The sequence below is a fragment of the Martes martes genome, assembly GCF_963455335.1.
Source record: "Martes martes genome assembly, chromosome: 10".
NCBI classification, from domain to species: Eukaryota; Metazoa; Chordata; class Mammalia; order Carnivora; family Mustelidae; genus Martes; species Martes martes.
The window spans coordinates 34,971,787-34,999,036 of NC_137898.1; the positions used below are offsets into that span (position 1 = coordinate 34,971,787).

At 35.7% G+C, this 27,250-nt stretch overlaps 1 protein-coding gene across 2 annotated transcripts in view; it reads right to left on the minus strand.

The window, feature by feature from the left end:
* Positions 1–27,250, minus strand: part of METTL15 (methyltransferase 15, mitochondrial 12S rRNA N4-cytidine) — a 184,868-nt gene that overhangs the window by 36,620 nt on the left and 120,998 nt on the right. Inside the window, exons 4-5 of one of the 2 annotated variants that reach the window (XM_080814986.1) lie at positions 5,722–5,913; positions 2,917–3,095 (exon numbers count right to left, since the gene is read on the minus strand). In XM_080814986.1, the coding sequence (XP_080671112.1) occupies positions 2,917–3,095; positions 5,722–5,913 (371 nt within the window). The remainder of the gene's footprint in view (positions 1–2,916; positions 3,096–5,721; positions 5,914–27,250) is intronic. The other variant, XM_080814987.1, reaches the window with a different exon arrangement.

Here is a 27,250-nt window from a genome sequence, read left to right on the forward strand (position 1 = left end):
GTCAAGCAGGCATTTTCCTCTAGAGCCCTGCTGATACCTTGACTTTGGACTTCTAGCCTCCAGAACTGTGACAGAGTAAATTTCTGTTATTTTAAGCTATCAAATGTGTGGTACTTTGTTACTGCAGCACTAGGAAACCAATATAGGAAACTAATACTGGGCCCTCTACTGCTTTCTACATTCCCTCTGTGAGTCGCTCTCTTAAAAGACTTCTATTTAAGGGACTTGACAAATTAATCCCTTTCTCTGTTCAACTGTCCACGGTAGTATTTTACTCTGAGCATTTCTATATAGTCCTGCTCCCACCAAAAGAGCTATACCCTTATAGCCCAGCCCAGAGCACTTACTTTTGTCATCAATTAATTTCATCAAATATTACACAAACTGGTGAGATATGAATGCAAAACGAAAGACATCTGCTGTTCCCATGAAAACTAATGCAGACGCTTTGGAGACTCTGATAAAGGTGAATCATGTAAAAAAATTCAATCAAATTAGATGTACCTGAGGTAATAATGAAAGACTGAAAAATTATGAAAATCTAGAAAATATGTTCAGATTGATTTGTAAGTCTCTTTAAACTATAACTTCATTTTAACAAAAATAAAATCAGAGCTTATAGAAGGCATGCCATGGGGTGTGGTTTATGTAAGAATGGACTTTGTAGAACTGCAATTAAGACTCAAACATCTCCATATATATATATAAATACATATAGGTTCTATAATTCTCCACATGTACCAACTTTTTTATTACTCACAAAATCATAACTTCAGACTACAGTAAATAAGAGGGTTTCCAGTATAAGTAGAAGAACTATGTTTACTATACTATGCTTTTATTCATTCACTTACCAGTCAGTAAACTTTATGAACAGAGGCTCTGATCGGTTCTCCATTCTACTGCTAGTACTCAGTATAATGCCTGGTATATAGCAGCCTCTCCCAAAATAGTTTTTGAATAAAGGAGCACAAGATGCAAACCCATTTTATTTCTGTTTTTTCCCTTTTCCACAGAATTATATCATAAATAAATCTGTATTGTTATGGGCTGATCTGAGCCATAAAAATGGACTTATTACGAGGAACTCAATCTTTTAATGGCATTTATTAAAGTCTACACATATATGAGTATTCTCATTTTTATATCATTTCTCATAGCCCTAATAAGTTTTTCACATCATACTCTTTCTGAAAATACTTAAACTGTTTCTATTTACATCTTGATTTAATTTCTGTGTAATTCCACAGTGTTATTACCCCAAGTTTGCAGATTAGGACCCTGAGACAAAAAAGTTAACTCAATATCTTAAAGGTAAATTCTCAGTTATGCCTGAAATTCATGAGCTTCCAAATTCTAGATTAGTAATGGCTTTGCCATTAATTAGACTGTCTATCTTGGAGGAAACTACTGACCCTCAATGAGGCTCAGTTTTTTCAGTTATCAGATGAGGTTTTTTGACTGGATGATCTCTAAGATGCCCTCAGCCCTAAGTCCTCATTTTCAGAAGCAGATAATTCTGGATTTTCTCATATATAAACATATGGGAGACAGAGAACAACATATACAGCTAAAGAATGACAGAAAGGCTAAGGTAAGGTAGTAATGGTTAGTGAGTACACTAACTAACTACGGGATACAAGACAGAGGGTAAATTAATGCAGTCTGCTAGCACAAACTCTTTTTGGGAAAAAATACCATGGAATATTTTATGATCATAAAAGCCACAAGAATTTTGCTCTTACTTGACAATAGGAATCTCAGTGTTAAGTTGGAAGGGTCTTGAGGTATGTATAAAGCTTAAAAAATTTAAATACTTGGTCAACTCTTTATATTTTATTATCCTAACTAAGTTAAATACAGGGTTATCAAATTATATCATAAAGCAATTGCTATATGATCTCTAAATCTTAATGTGAATAAATTTATCATCAAGTTTTATTCCTTAAACTATAGATAATATTAAGACAGGGGCAACCAATATTAGGTTCTTTTTAGAAGCTACACAATTATTCATTTTCTCTACCTCCTTAGCTACTTAAGTAACTTAATAGAAGCCATTGAAAAGAAATCCTAATACATTTGGTAAATAAAAATGATGTAGAGTTTCAGATGGCCCAACAAGATGAAGAATTTAACACTGGAATTCTGTTAAGTAACTGCAGGAGTTGTATTTTTGCCTTGGAAAACTTTCATCATGGAACACAGCTGTGAAACAACTTTGGCTTCAAACAGAAAGGCTATAATAAAGCGCCTCCTAGCTAGACTTAAGTTCAAGAGGTTTATGGTGGCAAACAGCAGAAAAGATGAAATGTTTCAATAAGCCCCTCAGGCTGATTTAGTTAGCATTCACAAAATGGAATAACCTATACATCACATACCCTTTGTTAGCTGGTTGTTTAGAATAGATGTATGAGTCACTGGATTTTATTTTAGCAGTTGGGCAATGCAATTCTCCTTTTGCCCAAAATATTAAAATGCAGAAATGTGAAACTAAGAGAGGTAATGTCAGATCTTATACAGAATGCTTATCAACCACTGTGATGGATCAAGAAATTCTTCTGCACTTGTCATTCCACGTTTCACCTTGGTAGGCACAAATGATAAATTACCTCTCATAAAAAAACAATCTATTGCTCAACTAATCAGCAACTACAGTATATTTTCTTAAATTGTGTGGGGGAGAGGTGTTGGAGGAGGGAAGCTTGCAAAACCAAAAGAAAGCTGGTATGGAAAAAAGGATACGCAATATTCAATCCTGCATGATTTTTTAAGTACAAATGAATCCCTCTGGGAGTCTGGGGGATATATATACACATTATACATATATATATATATATATATATATATATATATACACACACACACTTTTTTTTTTTTTTCCTCTCAGACACTGTTCAGAATTAATGAGGGTACCTGCAACGATGCTGGCAAGCTGCTGGGTTCTGGAGATGGGGTAGAGGCTGCGTGCCTGAACGATTGCTGAAGCGATTTTCTTGGCATGCTTCTCCTCCCCGTATGTTCTCAGGATGGATGCAAGTGCCTGTTGATCTAAAGCATTCACAACATCAGCTGCGGTGGGCATGTCAGGGTACCTACGCACAAGAAGAGCCAATTAGTTTGCTGACGTCAGTTTTCATTGACAAGAGGTGAAACTTCAGAGTATTGAAGTCAGACGTACACACACAGTCTAAGGGAGCATCTGAGGTTTTTAAAGTCAGAGACTGAAATCTTCAACGAATGAAACAGATTTTCCATTTCAAATACCCATCATAATAGCAATAGTGGATTGAGTGTGACATTCATCAAGTCAAGGGCAGCAGGAAATTAAAATATTTTACTAACCTTTAATTCACAAAGAAGTTATTATTACTAATGCAGATTTCCCCTAAACTAAAGTAAATGTTTGGATTTAGTTTGTTCAAAATTTAAATTACTGCTTGATATAGAAAGACACTGATATTTAAATGAGCCTACACCTCAGGAACTTAACTAATTCTGAGATTATAAATAACTAAGTACTTATATGGGAGCACAAATTGAACTAAAAAAGTCTATACAAGAAGATACTCCCAGTCGATTTCCCTCACCTTCTATAATCTGAGAGCTGTTGGGGAAATCGGGACAGCAGAGACTAAACTATGCTATAAGATTCCAGTGATAAATGGCAACAGGTTAAGAAAGCCTCTTGCATCTACCTTCATTGCAGAGATATATCAGCCTCCAGGATCTGATTGGTCTTATTTTTTGGCTTGGACTCCCTCATGCCATAACACCACCTGGATAAGTATTGCACATATTTGCAATGACTGACTCTCCTTTTCTATGAATTCATGTGAATCTACTCCCCCTTTTTGAATGCCACATACTTTCTTCAGATCTGTTCATATCTTTGATTAGGTTATACAGTCTATGCTATCTACCTGGAGGCCATCCTGCTTTTTAAGATATACTTGCTCAACTCTATTCTCATCCATTATGTACTGACTTAGAGTTTAATGCTCAAGGGCAATTTTATTTTCAGGTTCTTAGGGGGAAAACCTCAAGAACCCTGATTCACAGACCACAATTTGCTAAGAAGTCTTCATATTAACAATATAGGGATTTACGACCATTAACTAGAAGCTTTGTTCGTCTTATTTCAGAAGGCATTCTCCTTTAACAAGACATAGGAACAGCAGAAATTTGCTTGACATTTTATTACCTCTGCACAACAACCTCAATCTCCAAACATGAAAGGATATTTGACCTTTACTATTAGTCACCGCTTTTTAAAGGATTTTCATTATTTTCTTTTATGATCACATTCTTCATTCTATGAATGCCAACTTGTGCAAAAGAAGGTGTAAGACTCAGAACAAAAAGGTTCCAACAGTATGGGTCACAATCCAAGTTACCAGGTCATATCAAAACATGGGGAAAAGGCTATTCTGAATAATTACCATCGAACAAAGCATTTTATGGGAAAGAAGTCAAAGTCAACTCATTATTAATTTTCTGACTTAAGCAGGACATTAAATTTATTTTTTTTTAAATATTTTATTTATTTATTTGTCAGAGAGAGAGAGAGAGAGAGAGAGAGAGCAAGCACTGGCAGACGGAGGCAGAGGGAGAAGCAGGCTTCCTGCCGAGCAAGGAGCCCTATGTGGGACTCGATCCCAGGACGCTGGGATCATGACCTGAGCCGAAGGCAGCTGCTTAACCAATTGAGCCACCCAGGCGTCCCAAAGGACATTAAATTTCTTATGTGCAGGTCCTTCCAATAGATTGGAAGACATTTTGGAAAACCTAAATTTGTCTCAGTAGAAATGTTTATGCAGATTAGTGATAGTAACAGAATGGTTTGCTTATTTAGACATAAGAAAATCTAACATTCCTCTTAGAAGGTAAGCTTTCCAAAGGTAGGAGCCCTGATACATAATTTGGCGGTCATGGTGGGGCATGAAATGAGGAAGAAAAACATGGTTAAGCTTTGTACATACAGACTATTCTGTCCCTAAACCAGTGTTAGGCATAGAGACAAGTGATAAGCTAAACTTTAAAAATTAATTTAGGTTTAAAATGACTCATCCTACACTTTACTAGAATGTGACCCTCTTTGTGTTATATGTACCTCTTAGAATAATGGAGAAAAAACTAGTATTTCCAGGGTGGTGAGGAATGAAGAGGAGGTGTAAAGCTGTCCTGTACATAGCACTATGTTGGTACAGTACCATAAACTGTAATTTCTCTGGAGAAGGTTAAACCAAAATAACTGTACAAGACAGAGACAGAACAAAACACATAATCGCTGACCTCCAGAATCTTGCATTTTATGCAGTATTCAAAAGAATATGCATTAAATATACTTCCTTTTACCTCTCACAAGAGGCAAAGTGGGGCCTGCATAGAAATGGATCCATTGTTTCAGTATCGCATTTATCAATACTGTTTATAGTCTAAAAAGCCCATACTGTATCTATAAAAAAAGATTATCAGTATGGAAGTTATCCTCTTCACTATTCTGTGTAAAGACAGCAATGATTTTCCTTTTAGAATCTCAAATCTAGAGAAACACTAAAGTCTATAATGAGTAGCAAACAAAACTGATTTATTATGTATGGATAGTGTTAGGTGTGGGCGTGTGATGGGAATTCTGCAGTCTTAAGAGGAAATTAAATCCAGAGCATTTCTGCAAAATTGATTTCTTGTTGTGAGGAGAAATGGTTTATTGATACTCACCTGCCACCATCCATTCTCATGTCCAAGGGGCCGTCCTTCCGAAGGGAAAAACCTCTCTCAGGAGCATCAAGTTGCATGGAGGAACACCCAAGATCCAAAAGAACTCCATCCAAAGTTCCTGGCTGTACTCCAGCTTTCATTAATAAGGCTTCTACCTGGCTGAACTGGCCTAGCATAGCTCGGATCTGTTTACTGAGAATAAATGCAGGAGATGAAGAAAAGACTTTGTTATATTAAATTCTTAAGGTCTATGATCAATGGAAGGAAGCACAGCCTATTATTAGCTTATTTAACCAATATGTATTTTCTAAGGGCCAATCACATGCTTGGTACTATATAAAGATATATGGAAATGGAAACTTTACATCCTTGGTTTCAATACCAGAGGTGATTTAATGTAATTTCATTTTTTCTAACAAACACAGTTTACTGTATATTTCTGTGAAGGTATACAGTAAGTTCATGGATTTGTAAAATTCCTTTTCCAGACCATTCATATTTCTTTTAAAAAAAATCCCTTATTCATTTGCACAAAATAAACTTTCCTCTTTTCAAAAAAAAAATCTTAAATTTATGGGTCAGGAAAAGAAGTACATATTATTTATCAAAAGAATAAATTTAGAGATAACAAATGCTCGTGAGGATGTGGAGAAAGGGGGACTGTGTACTGTTGCTGGGGATATAAATTTGTACAACTACTATGGAAAACAGTATAGAGCTTCCTCAAAAAATTAAAAATAGAACACCATATGATCCAGCAATTCCGCTTCTGGAAATATATCTAGAGGAAATGAAAACATTCTGTTGAAGAGGTATCTGCACCCTCATTTTAATAACAGCATTACCTATAATAGCCAGGACATGGAAACAACTTTTCATCAACAGATGAATAAAGAAGTTGCATAAACACACATAAACACACACACACACACACACACACACACACACACCATGGAGTATTATCCAGCCATTAAAAAAATAAAAAAGGAAATCTTGTCATTTGTGATAGCATGGATGGACCTCGAGGGCATTATGCTAAGTGAAATAAGTCAGACAGAGAAAGACAATTATTGTACGATCTCATATGTGAAATCTTAAAAAGGAAAGAGAAAGAGAGAGAAACCAAACTCATTAAAAAAGAAAGAGAGAGATCAGATTTGTGGATACCAGAGACAGGAGATGGGGTAAAGAGAATTGGATGAAGGTGGTCAAAAGGTATAAATGTCCAGATAAGTTAGTTAAATAAGTACTAAGGATGTAATATACACATGACAACTACAGTTAACACTGCTATAGAATATATATAAAGTTAAGAAAGTAAATCCTAAGAGTTCTCATCACAAGGAAAAACATTTTTTTGTATGTATATGAGATGATGGATGTTGACTAACATTGTGGTAATCATTTCACTATATATATCAAATCATTACACTTATATAAGTCAAATATATAAACTTATATAGTATGGTACATTAATTACTATCTCAATAAAGCTAGAAAAAATGAATTTAGGGGCACCTGGGTGGCTCAGTGGGTTAAAGCCTCTGCCTTCGGCTCGGGTCATGGTCCCAGGGTCCTGGGATCGAGCCCCCGGTCGGGCTCTCTGCTCAGCAGGGAGCCTGCTTCCCTTCCTCTCTCTGCCTGCCTCTCTGTCTACTTGTGGTCTCTGTCTGTCAAATAAAAAAATAAAATAAAATAAAAAAATCTAAAAAAATAAAAAAATAAAAAAAATAAATTTAATAAGCCAATTTAAGTACAATAAATAATAAACAGGGATCACAGAAAAAAGATATGTCAAACATCTTCAAGCCAAACACTTAAGATTGTTCCATATTTTTTACCATAACTTAGGATGGGGTGCTGTGCAGCTGCACACCTGATGCATGAAACTATGCTTAAAATAAATGCCTTCTTGCAGAAACAATGTGTTAGCTTTCAGCAGGCATTTTGAAGTGAATGGAGCATTCAAAATCAATAGACAGGCAAGAAGTTGGAATCACCTTGCAGCTATACTAATTCTCCTTCCTACACAAAGTGAGATGCTGCCTGCAGGGTTCTTCAGAAGCCTTAGGGCAACTGGTATGCATTTTGGATAGGGAATGGGAAAAGAAAAAATGGCAACTCTCCCAAGACCTCATTCCCTCCATCTACAGGTGAGTAGGGTGAATTTGGATTTCAACAGGGGAATTCATATTTATGATGTTATGTTTAAGGAGAACTTCATTGCTCATTGGTAATTTTTTCCCAAACTCTGATGGAGAAACTGATTTTCAGATTCACTCACCAAAAATTCATTGACTATCTCCTATATATCAGACATTATGTTAATTAACATTATGTTAATTGTTAATATGTTAATATAAAGATGAATAAAGCATGGCTTTCTGAGCTTTGAACTGAAAGAAATATATAAATGAATAATTTGTGAAACAACCTGATGGGTGCTAGTAGTAGAAAGATAAATTGTTATATCTGTATTTGGAAAATATACAACAAATGCTAATACTAAACACTGGGAACACAAATAATAGAATACTGGGATTGGAAAGCAACTCACAATTCACTAATTCCAATTATTTAATTGATTGAATCTTTTCCCTCTCCACCATCACTGCTGGGGTATGCTGGGGTAGGGGGAGAGTCACTGTTTTAACCACCTCCCATTTTCCCCATCGGTGAGGGAAGGAGTCCCATTCTAGGATTATGGAAATGGTTGAAACATGGCACTTGGCCACTGGACAGATGAGACTGACAGTTTATTAATCACACATCCTTACAGCTCTTACAGCCCAGGGGAGGAAGGTATGCAATGCTACATGTGGGTGGCGGGAATAGAGTGGGCGAGCAGAGGCTATAAGAAGAGGGTTTTATAGTTCAAAAGAACTGTTGACCCTTGGTTCAACAGTTGATATGATTGGCTAGTTTGAGTAATTCCATGGGCAGGGAATTGAAACCTGCTACTCAGGGATAAGCAGATATTTTTACTTATCCCATTGATAATAAGGGTCCTTTGGCTCAGGAACCTTATCTGTGGGAGCACAGTGCCGGGGAGGGGGGGAAGCTTGTGGTTGGGACAATGGAAGGTCTCCCATTTTCCTCCAGATGTCAAGAATACATAATATTGGGCTTTAAGGTCTTACATGAAATTCTCCAGCTCATGTTCGAACATTCCCAATAATCAGAACTCACTACTGTTTTTGAGCTGTTTTTTAGTTGCTATTTCCTCACTATTTCTATATTTCTATATTTTCCCCCTTGATATTAGTCCATGTAAAACAACCAAAAACCTACAACCATGGAAGCCTTTCATATATCTACTGTCATTTTAAGTCATTGTAAGGGATATTTGTTGGCCGCCTCTTGCTTGCCAATCTCTGTTCCAACAGGACCTCAAAATTTGAACCATGTCATTTGGGAGAAACTGATTATATCTATGGTTGTTTATATGTCAACTTGGCAAGGCTACATTATCTACTTATTTAATCAAACACTAATCTTGGTGTTGCAGACCACATTTGTAAATGTGGTTAATAATCAGTTCACTGTAAGTAAGGACATTACCTTTAATAATGTAGGTATGCCTCATCCAATAGGTGAAAGGATTCCCAAGAGCAAAAACTGACATTTCCCAGAGGAAGAAGAAATTCAGCCTCAAGACTTCAATATCAGCTCCTGTCAGAGAATTTCTAGGCTGATGGCTTGCCCTAATTAAGACTTGCCAGTACCACAATTGTGTGAGCCAATTCCTTAAAATAAATCCCTTTGTATATTTATGTATTATATCCCTCAATATCCCCAAGGATTCTCAGGAGAAACAGAACCAGTTAAGAGATATACTGTGTGTGTGTGTGTGTGTGTGTGTGTGTGTGTGTGTGTATAACTTCTGCTGGTTCTGTTTCTAGATAACATACTCATTGTATTTTCAGAAGGTTTATTATAAAGCAATGCGTCTAAATTTTAAGAGGGCTTTTAATTTTATTTTCTTAATTTAATTTTATTTTTTCAGTGTTCCAAGATTGTTTATGTACCACACCCAGTGCTCCATGCAATACGTGTCCTCCTTAATACCCACCACCAGGCTCACCCATCCCCATACGCTCTTCCACCCTAAAACCCTGTTTGTTTCTCAGAGTCCACAGTCTCTCATGGTTCATCTCCCTCTCTGATTTCCTCCAATTCACTTTTCCTTTCCTTCTCCTAATGTTCTCCATATTATTCATTATGTTCCACAAGTAAATGAAACCATATGATATTTGACTTTCTCTGCTTGACTTATTTCACTCAGCATAATTTCTTCCAGTCCCGTCCATGTTGATGAAAAAGTTGGGTATTCATCCTTTCTGATGGCTGAGTAATATTCCATTGTATATATGGACCACATCCTCTTCATCCATTCTTCCGCTGAAGGGCATCTTGGCTCTTTCTACAGTTTGGCGACTGTGGCCACTGCTGCTATGAACATTGGGGTACAGATGGCCCTTCTTTTCACTACATCTGTGTCTTTGGGGTAAATACCCAGTAGTGCAATTGCAGGGTCATAGGGAAACTCTATTTTTAATTTTTTGAGGAATCTCCACACTGTTTTCCAAAGTGGCTGCACCAACTTGCATTCCCAAAGAGTGGAAGAGGCTTCCCCTTTCTTCACATCCTCTCCAATGTTTGTTGTTTCCTGTCTTGTTAATCTTTGCCATTCTAACTGGTGTAAGGTGGTATCTCAATGTGGTTTTGATTTGAATTTCCCTGATGGCTAATGATGAATATTTTTTCATGTGTCTGTTAGCCATTTGTATGTCTTCTTTGGAGAAATGTCTGTTCATATCTTCTGCCCATTTCTTGACTGAATTTTTTTGTTTTCTGGGTGTTGAGTTTGATAACTTCTTTATAGATTTTGGATAGTAGCCTTTTTTCTGATAAGTCATTTGCAAATATCTTCTCCCATTCCATTGGTTGCCTTTTAGCTGTTTCCTTTGCTGTGAAGCTTTTTATCCTGATGAAGTCCCAATACTTTGTTTTTGATTGCTTTTGTTTTGTTGCCTTTGGAGATATGTCTACCAAGAAGCTGCTGCCCTTTTAGTCTTTTTCATGGACACAGCTGCTAAGCTTCCTCCATTACTGTATTTGTGCATCTTTGTCAGTTGTTGCAGATCTAAGTACAATTTCTGCCCTACACATTTACTACAACCCTTTAACATCCAGGTGTTACCTTTAACACAGAGATCTTTGTACTACAGCAAAACCTCACACAAACCACTATTTCACAGTCTTAATTCCTTGGGTTTTACAGCTGTTATCCTATTTGCTAATATACTTGTAAAATTAAAAAAAATAAATCTTATAAGGAGTTCTTGGGTATCCTCAAACATAACGGTTGAACACACAACATTCATACAGTTTTACGCCTATTAGTGAATAACTAAAATGTAATCCTTGTGGTACAAAACTCAGTTTAATACACAAGTATGAGAATATCATATGGTAACAAAAGTAACCAAGTGTCAACACCACAAAATAAATCACGTGTTTAAGGCAGAGTTTTCTGATGCTGCATCAGTTACATGTTTCTAGAATTAGATTGTTCTCAAAGTCAAAAAGCCATCCACAAAGCTTACCAATTAATCTGTCGAATGAAAACTCGGCCTTAACTTTAGACCCTGGGGACATTATTTCATATATGCAACTAATGTGAGGCTAATTTTACTGGACCAGTACAATCCCCTTTTCTCTTTTTTCTTCCCTTTCTTCAAATTTTAATTTCCAGTATTTATGCATATGTAATTTACAAGTATTATAAAACAAGTAACAAAAAAGTGTGACTTAACCAGGGACGATCATGGTGGTCACAAAATAGAGGCAAACCAGGACATTTAGCCGTTATTAAAAATGCACGATTTGGGGGCGCCTGGGTGGCTCAGTGGGTTAAGCCTCTGCCTTCAGCTCAGGTCATGATCTCAGGGTCCTGGGATCGAGCCCCGCATCGGGCTCTCTGCTCGGCAGGGAGCCTGCTTCCCTTCCTCTCTCTCTGCCTGCCTCTCTGCCTACTTGTGATCTCTATCTGTCAAATAAATAAATAAAATCTTTAAAAAAAAAAAATGCACGATTTGTTCAAATCATCATTATTTTCATTTGTCCTCACCTCAGACTCCGCAGGATGTAAGCAGAATACTGCCCATGACTCAAAGCACATGCTATGTGAGAATCGTTCTTCAATCCAAGCCCAGGAAAAGCCAAGATGCTTAGCAGTAGAAGGTCAAAAATACCTTCGTTGCTGGAAGCCATTTTTTAGGTTTTTTGTGAAGATCTTAATTCTAGCAAGTCATCTGCACTTAGAATACAAGTTATGGGCTGTTTGTTATAAAGGACTAATATGTAGTAGTATACACTGAGGTAGTGATGTAAGAGTAGCTACAACTCACTGTGTATTTGATTTAGGATTGACCATGGAACTTTCTCATTCCTCTAACTGCACAAGAAGTTTAATAATAGGGGTTAAGGATAAATTCCTCTACAAATTATAAAAGTGGATCCAGGGGCGCCTGGGTAGCTCAGTGGGTTAAGGCCTCTGCCTTTGGCTCAGGTCATGATCTCAGGGTCCTGGGATCAAGCCCCGCATTGGGGTCTCTGCTCAGCGGGGAGCCTGCTTCCTCCTCTCTCTCTCTCTCTCTGCCTGTGTCTATGCCTACTTGTGATCTCTCTCTGTCAAATAAATAAATAAAATCTTTAAAAAAAAAAGTGGATCCAACTCACAGGTTTGAACAGGGTTGTTATTAATGTGAGTACTGTCCATCTTGGTTTTAAAACCCCCAAACTCCTATGTTTATAAAATGCTTAATACAAAAGAGGTACTTTGGTTGCCCATGGATATGTAATTTTCAGTTTCATGGAGAGAAGACTTATTTGTGTAGAATCAAAACAATTTAAAACGTGAAGTCTGAACAAAAATTTTTAAGAAATATTTTGAATTTGGAGAATAACTGAGACAGGCTAGGGAAGAAAAACATCACTATTATACTTTTCCTCTTAAGATTTAATACTCTTCTACTTTAACCTTAACCAGTAATACTAAATAAATGCTTTGAATTGTTATATACCTCTATCCTCAAGTACAGTAATGAATATTGCCATAGCAAACAAATATGCAATCCAGACATATACAACTGACAAAAACAAAAAAATGGTCCATGAAAACAATTAATAATGATGGTCTTGATCCTTTCCAAATCATCTAACTTTTGCAGTGTGGCAGACTTAGTAGCTTAAAAAACTTAGTAGCTTAAAACTTAGTAGCTTAATACAACAATCATTAAGCAGTTCATATTCTGTGCTTCAGCAATTTAGGCTGGGCTCAACTGGGTGATTCTTCTGATAGTAGGTGACTGAGGTTTAGTTGGTCTCAGTCGGCCTCACCCACATGTTGGGAAGTTGGCTGGGGTTAAGTTGGCAACTGGACCATGCGTCTGTGGCATCTTGCCAGTTAGCCCAAGCTTTAATATGGAATTGTCAAGTTCCAAAAGTAGCAAGGTAGGCTGACTCCAATGCACAAGTACTTTTTAAGTTCCCGATATGCCCCATTTTCTAATATCCCATTAGCCAGAGCAAAGCCCATAGCTCAGTCCAGACTCAAGGGCTGTTAGACTTCAAAGGTAAACTACGGGGCTAGGTTTTGATACCAGAAATACAAGTCTGGGCAGAGATCAATAAGGAGTCTGTGCCATAGGGGTCTGGTAAGAGCTAATGGTAAGACATGATTATCTGGGAGGGAGTAGCAGGTGGTATTAGGGGGTCTGTAAGAAAGCAATGATAGAATTAAAATTAGAAAGTGGTAGAATTAGAACGCAAACACAGGAATGAGTTAAGTTAATATCATGTAAATGTGGCAGCAAATAGGAGGGCCCTAACTGCAGGCCAGACTTTTCCTAAAATGAACAAGTTATCTAGTTGTGAAGAAATTGAGGTTCTAGGCAGAAATATGGTTAGATAGTCAGGCATAAGAGAGTAAGTTTAGAGATGTAATTAGAACTGACCCAATTACTAAAATCAGCACATCAAGTCAGGACTAGTAATAAACACGGATCATATGAACTAGGGTGACAAGCAGAGCAATGTAAAGCAGAAGTTTTCCCCCTTTACAGTACCTTTTTTTTTTTTTCTTAAGATTTATTTTTTTGTTTGAGAGAAAGAGCGAGTGCACAAGGAGGAGGGGCAGGGAGAGAGACAGAGAGAATCTCAAGCAGGCTCCATGCTGAATGCAAAGCCTGACTCAGGGCTCCATCTCACAATCCTGAGGTCACGACGCAAGCCAAAACCAAGAGTCCAATGCTTAACTGACTGTGCTACCCAAGAGCCTCAAGAACTAACATTTCTTTAAAGGTGCCAGGAACAGTACCCAGACACTTAAAGTTTGTTTTACTGAACTTAAAGTGAACTGAATCCAGGGTTCACTTCATCATAAATCTTATGCATTTATTTTGTGTGGGTACTCGGGGACATACCTGGGTAATAATGTCCCATAAAAGGATAAGAAGAGCAAAATACAAATAACTTTTTTTTTAGGAGGTTGGTCTGTTTACTGTGGATCTAAGTCCTTCTCACATTACCATCAACATTATTTCATGTAAATCCCAATGTACTGTTTTCCAGTCATTAAATTTTATTGATCTGTAGGCACAAAGCAGGGCCATAGCTACCTTTACCACTTCATTAGGCCTCCCAAGTAAGGAATTCAGGAGGGAACCAAAACAGTGAATGAAACACACAGCTAACTTGAGCAACTGTAAGGGCAAACATTGTGGGGTACTTTCTGTGTGCCAGACCCTGTGCTGTATACTTATCAAATCATTTCATGCTCCTGATAACCCTAAGAGGTCAGTGACATTATGGCCCACAATCTGCAGATGAAGAAATAAGAACAGAGAGTAAAAGTCATAAGACTAGTAAGTGGTAGAATAAGAATGCAAACACAGGCTAGTCTTGCTAGAGTCTTTGCTCTCAACCACTACACTGTAATACCTCTCAACTTTGTATTTATTTAATACCACTTCGGATCTCATTCCTCACCATTATGACCTTGTCATGATTGATTACCTAACTAGTTTGTCTGATTTTTTTTATTAAAACACTTTAATTGTTTTTGGGGCGCCTGGGTGGCTCAGTGGGTTAAAGCCACTGCCTTCAGCTCAGGTCATGATCCCAGGGTCCTGGGATCAAGCCCTGCGTCGGGCTCTCTGCTCACTGGGGAGCCTGCTTCCCCTCTCTCTGCCTGCCTCTCTGCCTACTTGTGATCTGTTAAATAAATAAAATCTTTTAAAAATTAAAAAACACTTTGTTTTTAATATTTGCCATCTCTTCATAGCTATAGGTGTGCAGATTTAGCACCCAAAAAATATTTGCTGAATAAGGTTTATCTACTAGGGGCTGGACACAGGAATATAAAAATGAACAAGAGCATACATTATAGAAAGGTATATGCACAAACTTACATAAATCACTGAGATGGTTTATTTCTTCTTAAAACAACAGTGGTAGAGCAGGATGAGGACACTGTATCATAACGCTTATGTTTAAATCTTGGCTCTGCTACTTACCAACCCTATGGTATTGGACAAGTTATTTAATTTCTCTCTGTATTTCACAATGTATAAGGTTTCCCCCTTTAATACAGCTGAGTATGGTAGAAATACCTCAACAAGTTCCGGACTCAGACTAAATCAGGTCATCAGCTTTCTAATTCTTTATCTAATTATTTTTTAATTTGACTATGATAAGTATTATTCATCTTGACCCTCGCAAGTCATCTACTTATGGAAACAACTTAGTGGTTTGCTTTACTATATAGGACTCAGTGCACTAATATATACTGAGCCTGGTGATGTAAGAGTATTTGATTTGATTGTATATTTAAATAAAGATTGAACATATAACATCAAAATTCTTCTAACTGCAACTGTCTAATAATTCTGGAGCCAGATTCTTCATTTATACTATGCAAACAGAGCAATTCCAATGTCACAGAGCTTTTGTGAAGAGTATTTTAATTAATATACATGATAACACCTACTAAGATGCCTAGGCATTGAAAAGCCCTTAATAAATGCTACCTCTCTCCCCCCCAGCTCCAACTTGTCTTCCCTTAGATACTCTTATAATTTGGTCATTGTGCTGCCAATTGATAGCTGAGAGCAATGGCAAGGATTTCCTTCAAGCCCACCAAATGCAGAGCATACCGGCCATGATCTTTTGACCACAGATTTCTTTTGTCCAAACTCTCTGATGTGCGTCTATTGGACTATATTTCTCTTTCCACACCATGCCTATTATAGTTTGAGAACTGTTAACATTCTTTTTAAAGTTTTTTGTTTAAATTCCAGTTAGTTAACATGCAGTGTGACATTAGTTTCCGGTGTACAATATAATGATTCAATTCTTCCACACATTACTCAGTGCTCATCACAAGCACACTCCTTAATCTCTATCACCTATTCCACTCATCCTCCCACCCGCCTCCCCTCTGGTAACCATCAATTTGTTCTCTATAGGCAAGAGTCTGTTTCTTGGTTTGCCCCCCCCCCCTCTTTCTTTCCCCCCTTGCTCATTTGTTTGGTTTCTTAAATTCCACATATGAATGAAACAATATGGTACCTGTATATCTCCAACTGACCCATTTCACCCAGCATAACACTTTAACTCCATCCACGTCATTGTAAGTGGCAGGATTTCATTCTTTCTTTGTGGCTAAGTAATATTCCATTGCGTGTGAGAGGGTGTGCGTGTGTGCATGTGTGCGTGTGTATGAATCGCACCCTCTTTATCCATTCGTCAGTCAATGGATAATTAGGCTCTCTCCATAACTTCACTATTAGATAATTCTGCTATAAACATCAGGGTGCATGTATTCCTTTGAAACAGTAATTTTGTATTCCTTGGATAAATACCTAGTAGTGCAATTGCTGGATTGGAGGGTAGTTCTATTTTTAACTTTTCAAGGAACCTCTGTACTGCTTTCCAGATTGGTTGCACCAGTTTGCATTCCCACTAACAGTACAAGACGGCTCCCCCTTCTCCACATCTTTGCCAATACCTATCGTCTCTTGTGTTGTTCATTCTGACATGTATGAGGTGATATCTCACCATAGTTCTGATTTGCTTTTCCCTAACGAGAAGTGATGTTGAGGAAAACTGTTCGCTTTTTGATATGTTTATGTTTACCATACCACATAGAGCTCATTGTAGACATATTTATATATAATCTAGGATATTATGATTTTCATGTTAATTATGATCATTTTTAAATATTAAAAGATACCCTTGCTCAAAGAATATTTCTATATACTGTATATATTTGATTTGATTGTGTATTTGATGCCCTTGCTCAAAGATCACCTCAAAGAATATTCCCATATACTATAGAAATGGAATGAAAAGACATTATTTTTGCTTTGCATAATTTGCTCAAAATCTTTGATAGCATTATTTTTACTGACCACTGTCTTTCTTTTCAGGAAATACTTCTTAAAAACTGGATTTAGCCAAAAAAAAAAAAAAAAAAACTGGATTTAGCCATTCAATCACAATTCATAATGCATTTTTTTTTTTTTTTAAGAGAGGGAGAAATAGGATGGATGGAGGGGGCAGAGGGAGAGAGAGAATCTTAAGCAGGCTCCATGCCCATCAGGGAGCCTGACACAGGGCTCAATCTCACAACCTTGAGATCATGACCTGAGCCAAGATCGAAAGTCAGACACTTAATGGACTGAGATAGCCAGGTACTCCCATAATGTAAATTTTAGAATAATGTACATTAGAAATGATAAATATAATTGTATTTGTATCTCTCAGTAACTCTTTTAACATTTATTCACTGGAGTAATCTCCTTCTGTTCTGGAATAACAGTTTAGCAGGCCTCATAAGTTTTCCACTCATTAATATGTTATAGCCCTATGACTATTGTGAGTTGTATATATAGCCAGCTCAGAAATTAGACTGTCCAGTGCTCAGTTACAAAAACAAACAACAAATGAATATTTACTGAGCAACTACCAAATGTCAGGCACTGTTCTATATTACCTGTAATAAATAAATAAAACATAAATTTACAATGACTACAGAGGTTATATTCCAGAGGATAAACCAATCAATATATTTGAAAATTTCTATTTCTGTCTATAGCAGTTTAGCTTGATGAGGACAACTCTTCCACTGGAAAAAACCTAGGAAACCTGGTTAATTAAATTATCTGTTTGAAGGGATTAGAGAGCTACAAAAACAGCTAAGACTTGAGGAGATAAATGGGTAGTCTGAACAAGTGAGCCTGACATTGGAGCAGTTCTCCTGTAGGCCATCGTTTATTTGCAAGTGGAAACCAAGAGGCTATGAAACTAAGCAGAACTTTTGGCAACCTCATAGGATGAAGGAGACAAAGACTGAGTTTCAGTCCATTGAGTGGATATGACCAGGTAATAACTCCAGAATTTTATTTGAGACCCAAAAGAGCTAAAACTGGGTAAAAGACCAAAATAAGTCACACAAAGACTGAAATATAGTTTCAATCAGTTCAATTCACACTGCAAGAAAGTGATATGGTGTTAGATGAATTGCCCACCAAAAACTATAGTAAATGATACCTGGAAGAAGATACCTTTTAAACTCTAAAAATAAGTCCATGATTTTTCAAAAACAATGTGTGAAATCATATAAAAAATTACTAGACAGACTGAGAGATAAGCCCAAATATCAATCTTAATGAATAGAAAACAGAAATACACATACTGGATACAGAATAAAATTATTATTATTTATCTGTATAATTATTATACAGAATAAAGTTATTAGAATGGCCTTAAAGATAACTGATGTGCTTAAGAAAAGAAAGGTTAATTAAGTAATTTTAACCTAAAAAATGCCTCTACAGAAAATAGTAAAACAAAAATCAGGCCAAATAGAAAACAGATCAACACAACAACTGAAGTTAAGAATTCAATAGGTAAGTTTAAGAATAGCTTAGAAAATAGCCCAAGAAAGGATTAGTGACATAGAAGATAGTTTAGTGGAAAGTATTAAGGCTAAAAAAGGCAGAGGAAATAATTTGGAATATACAGAGCAGAGCATAAGACATGTAACATAGTAAGGAGATCTAACATATGCATAACTGGAATTCCAAAGGAGAGGAGAGTGAAAATGAGGTAAAAACAATGTTTATAATAACCAAGAACTTTCCAAAATGATTCAAGATTTCAAGTCACATATTCAAAAAGCACAATAAACTCCAAAGAGGATATACAAATAAACAACTCCCCACACCAAAAAAGAAAACCAAACAAAAACTAGAACCATCATAGCAGAATTTGTTAAGACAAAGGGAAATTAAATATTAAGAACAGTCAAAGAAAAAAGATATATTGCACCCACAGGAGCAACAGTCAGAACTGAAATAATGAAAGCCAAAAGATTGGCAAATTTCCTTCAGAAGTGAAAGGAAAATAAAAATATTTTCAGTTAAAGAAAATTGAGATAATTCACTACTACCAGACCCCTACTAAAAGACATATATACTAAAAATTGTTTTTTTTTAGGCAGAAGGAAAATAATCTCAAATTGAAAGAAAGAAAATGCATAATGAAATGAAGATCACTGGAATGTTTAAAGATATCAGTAAATCTAGATGAATACTGACTGTATCAATATATACATAAAGTTAAATATACAATAGTAACATAAGAGGCAAGAGTATGACAGTCCTTGCAACTCCAATGTCCAGAAAAAGATTAAAGTATCAATTTATATTTGATTTTCATAGGAAATTATATATGTTGTGAACTCCAGAGTAACCTTAGAAAGAATAATAAAATGATATATAACACATGAGCAATCAGAGAGAGAAGAGAGAATATAGTAAGAAAAAAAAAAAGAAAATAATAAAGGAGAAAAAAAAGGTACAAAGAACAGACTAGACAACTAGGAAACGAACAAGAAAATGGTAGGTAGGTAGATTTAAACCCAAATATAACAGTAATTATATTAAATATTCTTAGACTAAACATTTAAATTCAAAGCAAAGGTTTTTAATATCCATATGGTGCATATAAGTAACAACTTAAGTGTTAGGACACAGAAGTAAAAAATAAGGGGAAAATGTCATGTAATTGCTATACAAAAGAAAGGTTATCAAATAGAGTAGAGAGAAATAGTAGTAGAAATAAAGCTATTTTATCTGAGGGTTTTGGAAGGGCGGGGAGCGGGAGGTTGGGTGAGCCTGGTGGTGGTTATTATGGAGGGCACGTATTGCATGGAGCATTGGATGTGGTACATAAACAATTAATTCTGGAACACTGAAAAGAAATTTAAAAAATAAATAAAAATTTAAAAATAAAAAAATAAAATAAATCTAAAACAAAAAAGCTGTTTTATCATGATAAAAGGACCAAATCCACTAATACAACATGTCAATTATAAATCTGTAATATACCTAATAATAAAATTTCAAAATTATGTAAGTAAAATTTGATAGAACTAAAAGCAGATAGATACATAATCATAAATGTAGAGTTTTAAATATCATTCTTAGTGGGGCACCTGGGTGACACAGTTGGTTAGGTATCTGACTCTTGGTTTCAGCTCAGGTCATGATCTCGGGGTTGTGAGATCTAGCCCCACACTGGGCTCTGTGCTGAGCATGGAGCCTGCTTAAATAAATAAAATAAATATCACTTTTAGTAAATACAGAATAAGCAGACATATAGAAGACTTCAAATACACAATTATCCAGTCTGATATAAATGATACATAAAAATTCCCCACTCTAAAACTACATAATAAATATATTTTTAAAGGTACACTGAATATATAAAATATAAACTATCTGCTGGACTATATAGATTAGTTTCATCAAATTTCAAAGAACTGATATCATACAGAATATATCTTCTAAACACAGTGGGACTTAACTGGAAATTGATAATAGGAAAATAACTACAAAGTCCTCAAATGTTTGGAAGTTATGTAATATACTTGTAAATACTCCAGAAAAAAATGGATACAAGTAAATATTTCTAAACTAAACAATGATGAAACTATAGCATAACCCACACCAATGAAAATGCAACACATCAAAACTTGCGATATTTTAAAAATCACACGAGAAAAATTCACATACTTGAATGCGCGTATTTGAAAAGGTTGAAAACCAATGATCTATGTATTCATTTTCACAAATTAAACACCAAAAGTGAATTAAATTCCTAAAAAAGGTGGAAAATTCCAAATAGCAAAAGCAAATTATAGACACAGAAAAAATATACAACAGAAAAAATTAAACAAAACCAAAAATTTCTTCCTTGAAAATACTAAGAAAATTGTTTCATCCCTTATAAGGATGATCAAGAAGGGAGAAAACACACATTACTAATATAAGGTATGAAAAAGAACATGTCCTTACAGATCCTATGACATTAAAAATGTTATAGGAGGGCACTGTTAGTAACTTAGTAAAAATAAATTTGAAATTTAGAACAAATGAAGGAAAAATCCTAACACTTAAAACTGACCCAAGAAGAAATGTAAAACAGTTCTAAAACCATTAAGAAATTAAATCTATAATTATAAAGCCTCACACAGAGAAGAGAACAAGTCTATATGGCTTTGCTATGAATTCTTCTAAACACTTATATAACATTAATATTATATAAACAAAAAACCCACTAATATTATATAAACTCTTCCAGAGAACAAAGAAAGAGGGAAAATTTTTCAACTCAATTAATGAGGTCAGAATAACCTTGGTAAAAAATTCAACAAAGATATTACAAAAAAGAAAAACTAAAGACCAATCTCTCTCATGGATGAAATAAAAAAAAAAATTGACAAAATGTAAGCATACCAAATCTAACTACACATATGAGAGGATATCACCAGGTTGACATCCAATTGTCAAGATCCATGAAACAGTTGAGCATGCAGTACTGAAGCTAAGGAGAGAGGTCAGGACTGGAGAGAGAACTTTTGCAATTGTATTAGAATAGGAAGGATTTAGTAGATATTTATTAAATGAATATATAACAGGATTTTAAAATGGAAGAACTCTTCTGGTCTCAGTTTCAAGCCAATATTATCAGAAGATGGATATACGATACTAAAAGAAATATTAAATAAAAATGCAATTTTCGGGGCCCCTGGGTGGCTCAGTTGGTTAAGCATCTCCTTTCAGCTCAGGTCATGATCTCAGGGTCCTGGGATCAAGCCCCACATCAGGCTCTCTGTCCAGCTAGGAATCTGCTTCTCCTTCTCACTCTCCCTCTGTGTGTTCTCCCTCTCTCTCTCTGTCTCAAATAAATAAATTAAATCTTTAAAAAAATGCAATTTTCCCAAATACATGGCCTAGAGAGGCTTCATTATATTTGGGCCCCTCATTGGGATGTTTATCTATTATTAAAGAGATTAGAAAATGCATAAAGAAGTTTAATAAGGACATTTTCTTGGTAAGAACTGCTTTGTTTCTTAATTTTTTTAGCATCTCACTTTATTCTTTTTACACGATATTTGAACACTGAACTTTGATTCTATATAATTCTCACACACACACACACACACACACACACACACACAAACGACCTATTTCTCTTGTGCTTACCCCCATTACTCCCTATATACAAGGACTGTACTGTTTCAGTGCTTGGTGATCATTTCTTCTTCTAGGCTGCTATGGAGCTTACTGATAATTCATTTGGCCCTCAGTATGTGCTACTTTGTAATGTCATTGTATGCATCCTGCTTCCTTAGCAATAAGAACCTAAATCATTTGAGGGTCACATGGACCATGTCATATACATTTTTGTAACTGCAGCACCCAAAAGATTATAAATGTACAATAAACATTTTTTTGACAATGAAGGTGGCAATAATATTGAGAGGCATTAATATTTTTGAAAGGCAAGAAAGATGAGAACACTTAGCATAACTAACTCAATGTTGTTGCTGGTTTTTTTTAATCACTCTTAAATGTGATCAAAGTACTAAAAAAGAGATGTAATATACAGAGTATGCTTATATAGGCTTCGGAGAGGATAAGTAGTTCTGCAGTGTGTATCCCATAAGTACTTAACTAAATTCAATTGTTATGTGCACATTAAGTTTTAGACACTTATTTTTCACATGCCTAAGAGCTGTAAGAAGCATTATAGAACTACATTGTAACCACAATTTAAGAGTGCATTTTAAGTTTCTGTTCACAATTATCTTGCCCCCTACAATATCAAAGGAAAAAATGCTAGCAATGTTCTATTAAGAAAAAATAAAAATAAAATTCACAATTCATACCAACTAAAACCATGGAATTAGTTAAATTTAATTCATTTAATAAAAAAGAAAACCTCCAAGTGCTTTACTGTGAAAGGTGGTATTATAGTCACAACACTATTTAAACAAAATTCCTTTTTGGGGTATTCTTTTTTCCCATCTGGGCACTTTTTAAAATCCCAGAAATACATAGAGAAATTTATAAGTCTGGTCTTGTCTGAGTAATAGTAATTACAAAATAGTCAGACTAAACTCCTTCTTCGGTGACTTCTATGTCTCTGGGTTTTGCATGCCGGATAACCTTGCTCCTTTCATATCACCCTCACATCCAATTTTCTAGAAAGTTTAATATGATGATTGGAATAAAAAGCATCCATTTCTCTGAGGTATCACTTTCTAAAATTTACACCTTCTGAAGTAGTTCAGATGAATTCAGCCTTTAATCACCGTGCACATACACTGCCAAAATAAGCCACTGATTCTCTCAGTTATTCAGGGAATTTTATCACGACTGAAACATTAATAGTTTTGAATGGTTGGCATTGTTGATTTAGAATGCTTGGATGACTGCCTGAATCAAGTCTGAAGGGGCCAGATGATTTAAGCTAGAGGTCTCTAATTAAGGGTGAATATCACAATCATCTGGAGAGTGTTTATAAATTATGGATGTTTTACTACAGACCTAAAGAATCAACTAAGACAAGCATGCTACAATTCGGGGATTTTCCAGATGTATTCTCACTCATAGCCCTCTTTAAGGTACAATGGTACAGCCAAAAAGAAAAGAGCCTTAGGCATGTTTATCAAGGCCATGAGGACTGGTAAATTCTTCAGGCTGATAATAGCTTTTGTAAAGCTTTATAAGTATCTACAACAAGCATAAAGTAAATGAGTGGGAAAAATTAAACGCTTATTATTATAGTAAAGGCCAATGGTTGCTACATAAGGCAAAGGACAGCAGCTGTCAGGAACACTGAAGCTTGGGAAGTAGGTGTGTGTGTCACCCCTTGAAGAGAGGAGAGAGAAATTCCACTTACTGGTGGAAAGGAATAAAGTCAGCCACACAGAGGGAAGTGGATGGGGGTACTCACTAGCCTGCCTTCATTTATCAACTGGCGCTAACTCTAGTAATACTGAAATTACCAATTCCTACCCTAGTATCTTTTGATGGATGGACTTTAAAATGGCACCTCAAATTCAGTTTAAATAAATAAAATTCACTAAATACAACCAAGTATTATAAAATGAAGGGAAAAAGTCTATAACAAAAGTCAGCAGTGTTTTTCCAAATGAAAAGTCATTAGTTCAAATTCAGACCATGAAGTCTGATATTCTAATGTTTAAATTAATGTACCCGTTTATTCTATATCAGTATTCATTTTACTATAAAACAATGCTTAATTATAAAACCATGTTTAATTTAACAAGTCAAATTGATGCTCTAGAAGGCATATCATGTTTTTCCTGTAGTCTTGAATACTCACTGGGTAACACTGCTGACAACTACTAGCATATTAAAATGATGTATCCAGAAAAAAATAATAATAAAATGATGCATCCAGAGAAGAAGAAAGTCTATTGACTGCTGTCCTGTTGATGCTTCTCATTTGCTTAGAAACTCAGTGTTGTCATTATATAATATAATATAGCAAGAAGATTATGGCAAATAACTAATGTTTTTAGTCTAAGGAAAAGAAAATATAGCCTTTCTGGTCTCTTTTTTTAAAAAGTTGATTAAAGATTAAAGTTGATAGTGTGAAATTTTAGTGAATTTTCATTGCTTTTTTAAGTTCAATGGGAGTAAGAAAAATTCATTCTCTCTGTAAATGCAAATTAATTAGCTGGGTGTGTGTCAGAAGGAAATTTCCTTGAGCCACAATTTTTTTTCAGTGTTCCAAGATTCATTGTTTATGCACCACATCCAGTGCTCCACGCAATATATGCCCTCCTTAATACCCACCACCAGGCTCACCCAAACCCCCACCTCTCCCCTCCAAAACCCTCAGTTTGTTTCTCAGTGTTCACAGTCTCTCATGGTTTGTCTCCCCCTCCAATTTCCCCCAACTCAATTCTCCTCTCCTTCTCCCAATGTCCTCTGTGTTATTCCTTATGCTCCACAAGTGAAACCATATGATAATTGACTCTCTCTGCTTGACTTATTTCACTCAGCATAATCTCCTCCAGTCCTGTCCATGTTGACACAAAAGTTGGCTATTCATCCTTTCTGATGGAGGCATAATACTCCATTGTAGATATGGATCATATCTTCTTTATCCATTCGTCTGCTGAAGGGCATCTTGGCTCTTTCCGCAGTTTGGTGACTGTGGCCATTGCTGCTATGAACATTGGAGTACAGAAGGTCCTTCTTTTCACTACATCTGTATCTTTGGGGTAAATACCCAGTAGTGCAATTGCAGGGTCATAGGGTAACTCTTATTTTTAATTTCTTAAGGAATCTCCACACTCTTTTCCAAAGTGCTGAACCAACTTGCACTCCAACCAACAGTGTAAGAGAGTTCCCCTTTCTTCACATCCTCTCCAGCGTTTGTTGTTTCCTGTCTTGTTAATCTTTGCTATTCTAACCGGTGTAAAGTGGTATCTCAATGTGGTTTTGGTTTGAATTTCCCTGATGGCTAATGATGATGAACACTTTTTCATGTGTCTGTTAGATGAACATGATGAATGTGGATGCCAAGATTCTCAACAAGATTCTAGCTAATAGGATCCAACGGTACATTAAAAAGATTATCCACCATGACCAGGTGGGATTTATCCCTGGGATGCAAGGGTGGTTCAACATTTGCAAATCAATGTGATAGAACAAAACAGTAAGAGAAGAGAGAAGAAACACATGGTCCTCTCAATTGATGCATAAAAAGCATTTGACAAGATACAGCATCCGTTTCTGATTAAAACGCTTCAAAGTGCAGGGACAGAGGGAACATTCCTCAAGTTCATAAAATCTATCTATGAAAAACCGACAGCGAGTATCATTCTCAATAGGGAAAAGCTGACAACCTTCCCTTTGAGATCAGGAACACGACAAGGATGTCCACTCTTGCCATTGTTGTTCATATTTTTTAGTGACCTCTCTCTGAAAAGGCTTTCTGTAACTTTTCAGTTGCTGAGTTTTAGTCCTGTAACTACTACGTATTCTTTCCAATTTTAAAAGAATATTCAAATACATATTAGCAGGGATAATCTCCCAAAGCAAGCATGGATTTAGTTCAGATATATCTTGAGTGCTGTTATTTTGCAAAAGGATGCTAGGGCAATTAACAATTCCAATTCAAATGTGGAAATACAATGTATAAAATAATCCCCATGATCTAATTTGGGGGGGTGGGAGTGGGGTCAAATTAATATTGCCCAACACCAACACTCTCCTGGTCTACAAGATTTTATTTCCTACATTATTAACTTAAAATATATTAATATGAAAGATTTTTAAATGCCATACAGTATGCTATAGTTTATATTTCTAATCCATTTCATAATATTAATAAATGCATAGGATCCAAATAATTAAAAGGATTTTAAGGAGATGACTACTATGCTAATTAAGTAGATTTTACCATCAAAGATTATTACTATGTTCAGGTACAAAATATATTTTCAACCACCCAATATATTTATATATGTGACAAATAAATTAAACTACCCCAAAATCTGGAGGCTAATGTGGCTCTATAATAATAATACCAGTTGTTGGCCATGATAGATTTAATCAATTTTGAAATGTTAATATTCTTCTATGCATAGATAAATGGTTTTGATATTTTTAAGAAAATCAGTCTGTGATCATTTTCTGAATACTTCTTTGTGCCAGGTACTATGTTAGATACTGAGGTAATAATGGTAACACGTGGTCCCTACCCTCAAAGATCTCAAAGCAAGTAACAGTACACAGGTTTATTACTCACAGAATGTTTTACCTTAGATGATCACATTTTGACCTTCATCACAATCCTGTAAGGTATATAATGTAAACACTTTTACCCTTAGTTTACAGTTACTGAAACGTGGGCTAAGAGAGTATTTTTCTCCTACATCTTTCTCTAAGATTATCTAGCACACCAACAGGAGAAGAATGGGTGCTCAAGAAATATTTGATAATGAGTGACTTGCTCAAGGTCACATAGCTGTACCAGTAAAGCTAAGAATTAAACTCAGGTCAAGTTAATTCTAAGACCAAGATGTCAAAGTCCTACTATAGATAGTTTTGAGAGGTTGTTTCAGGACATC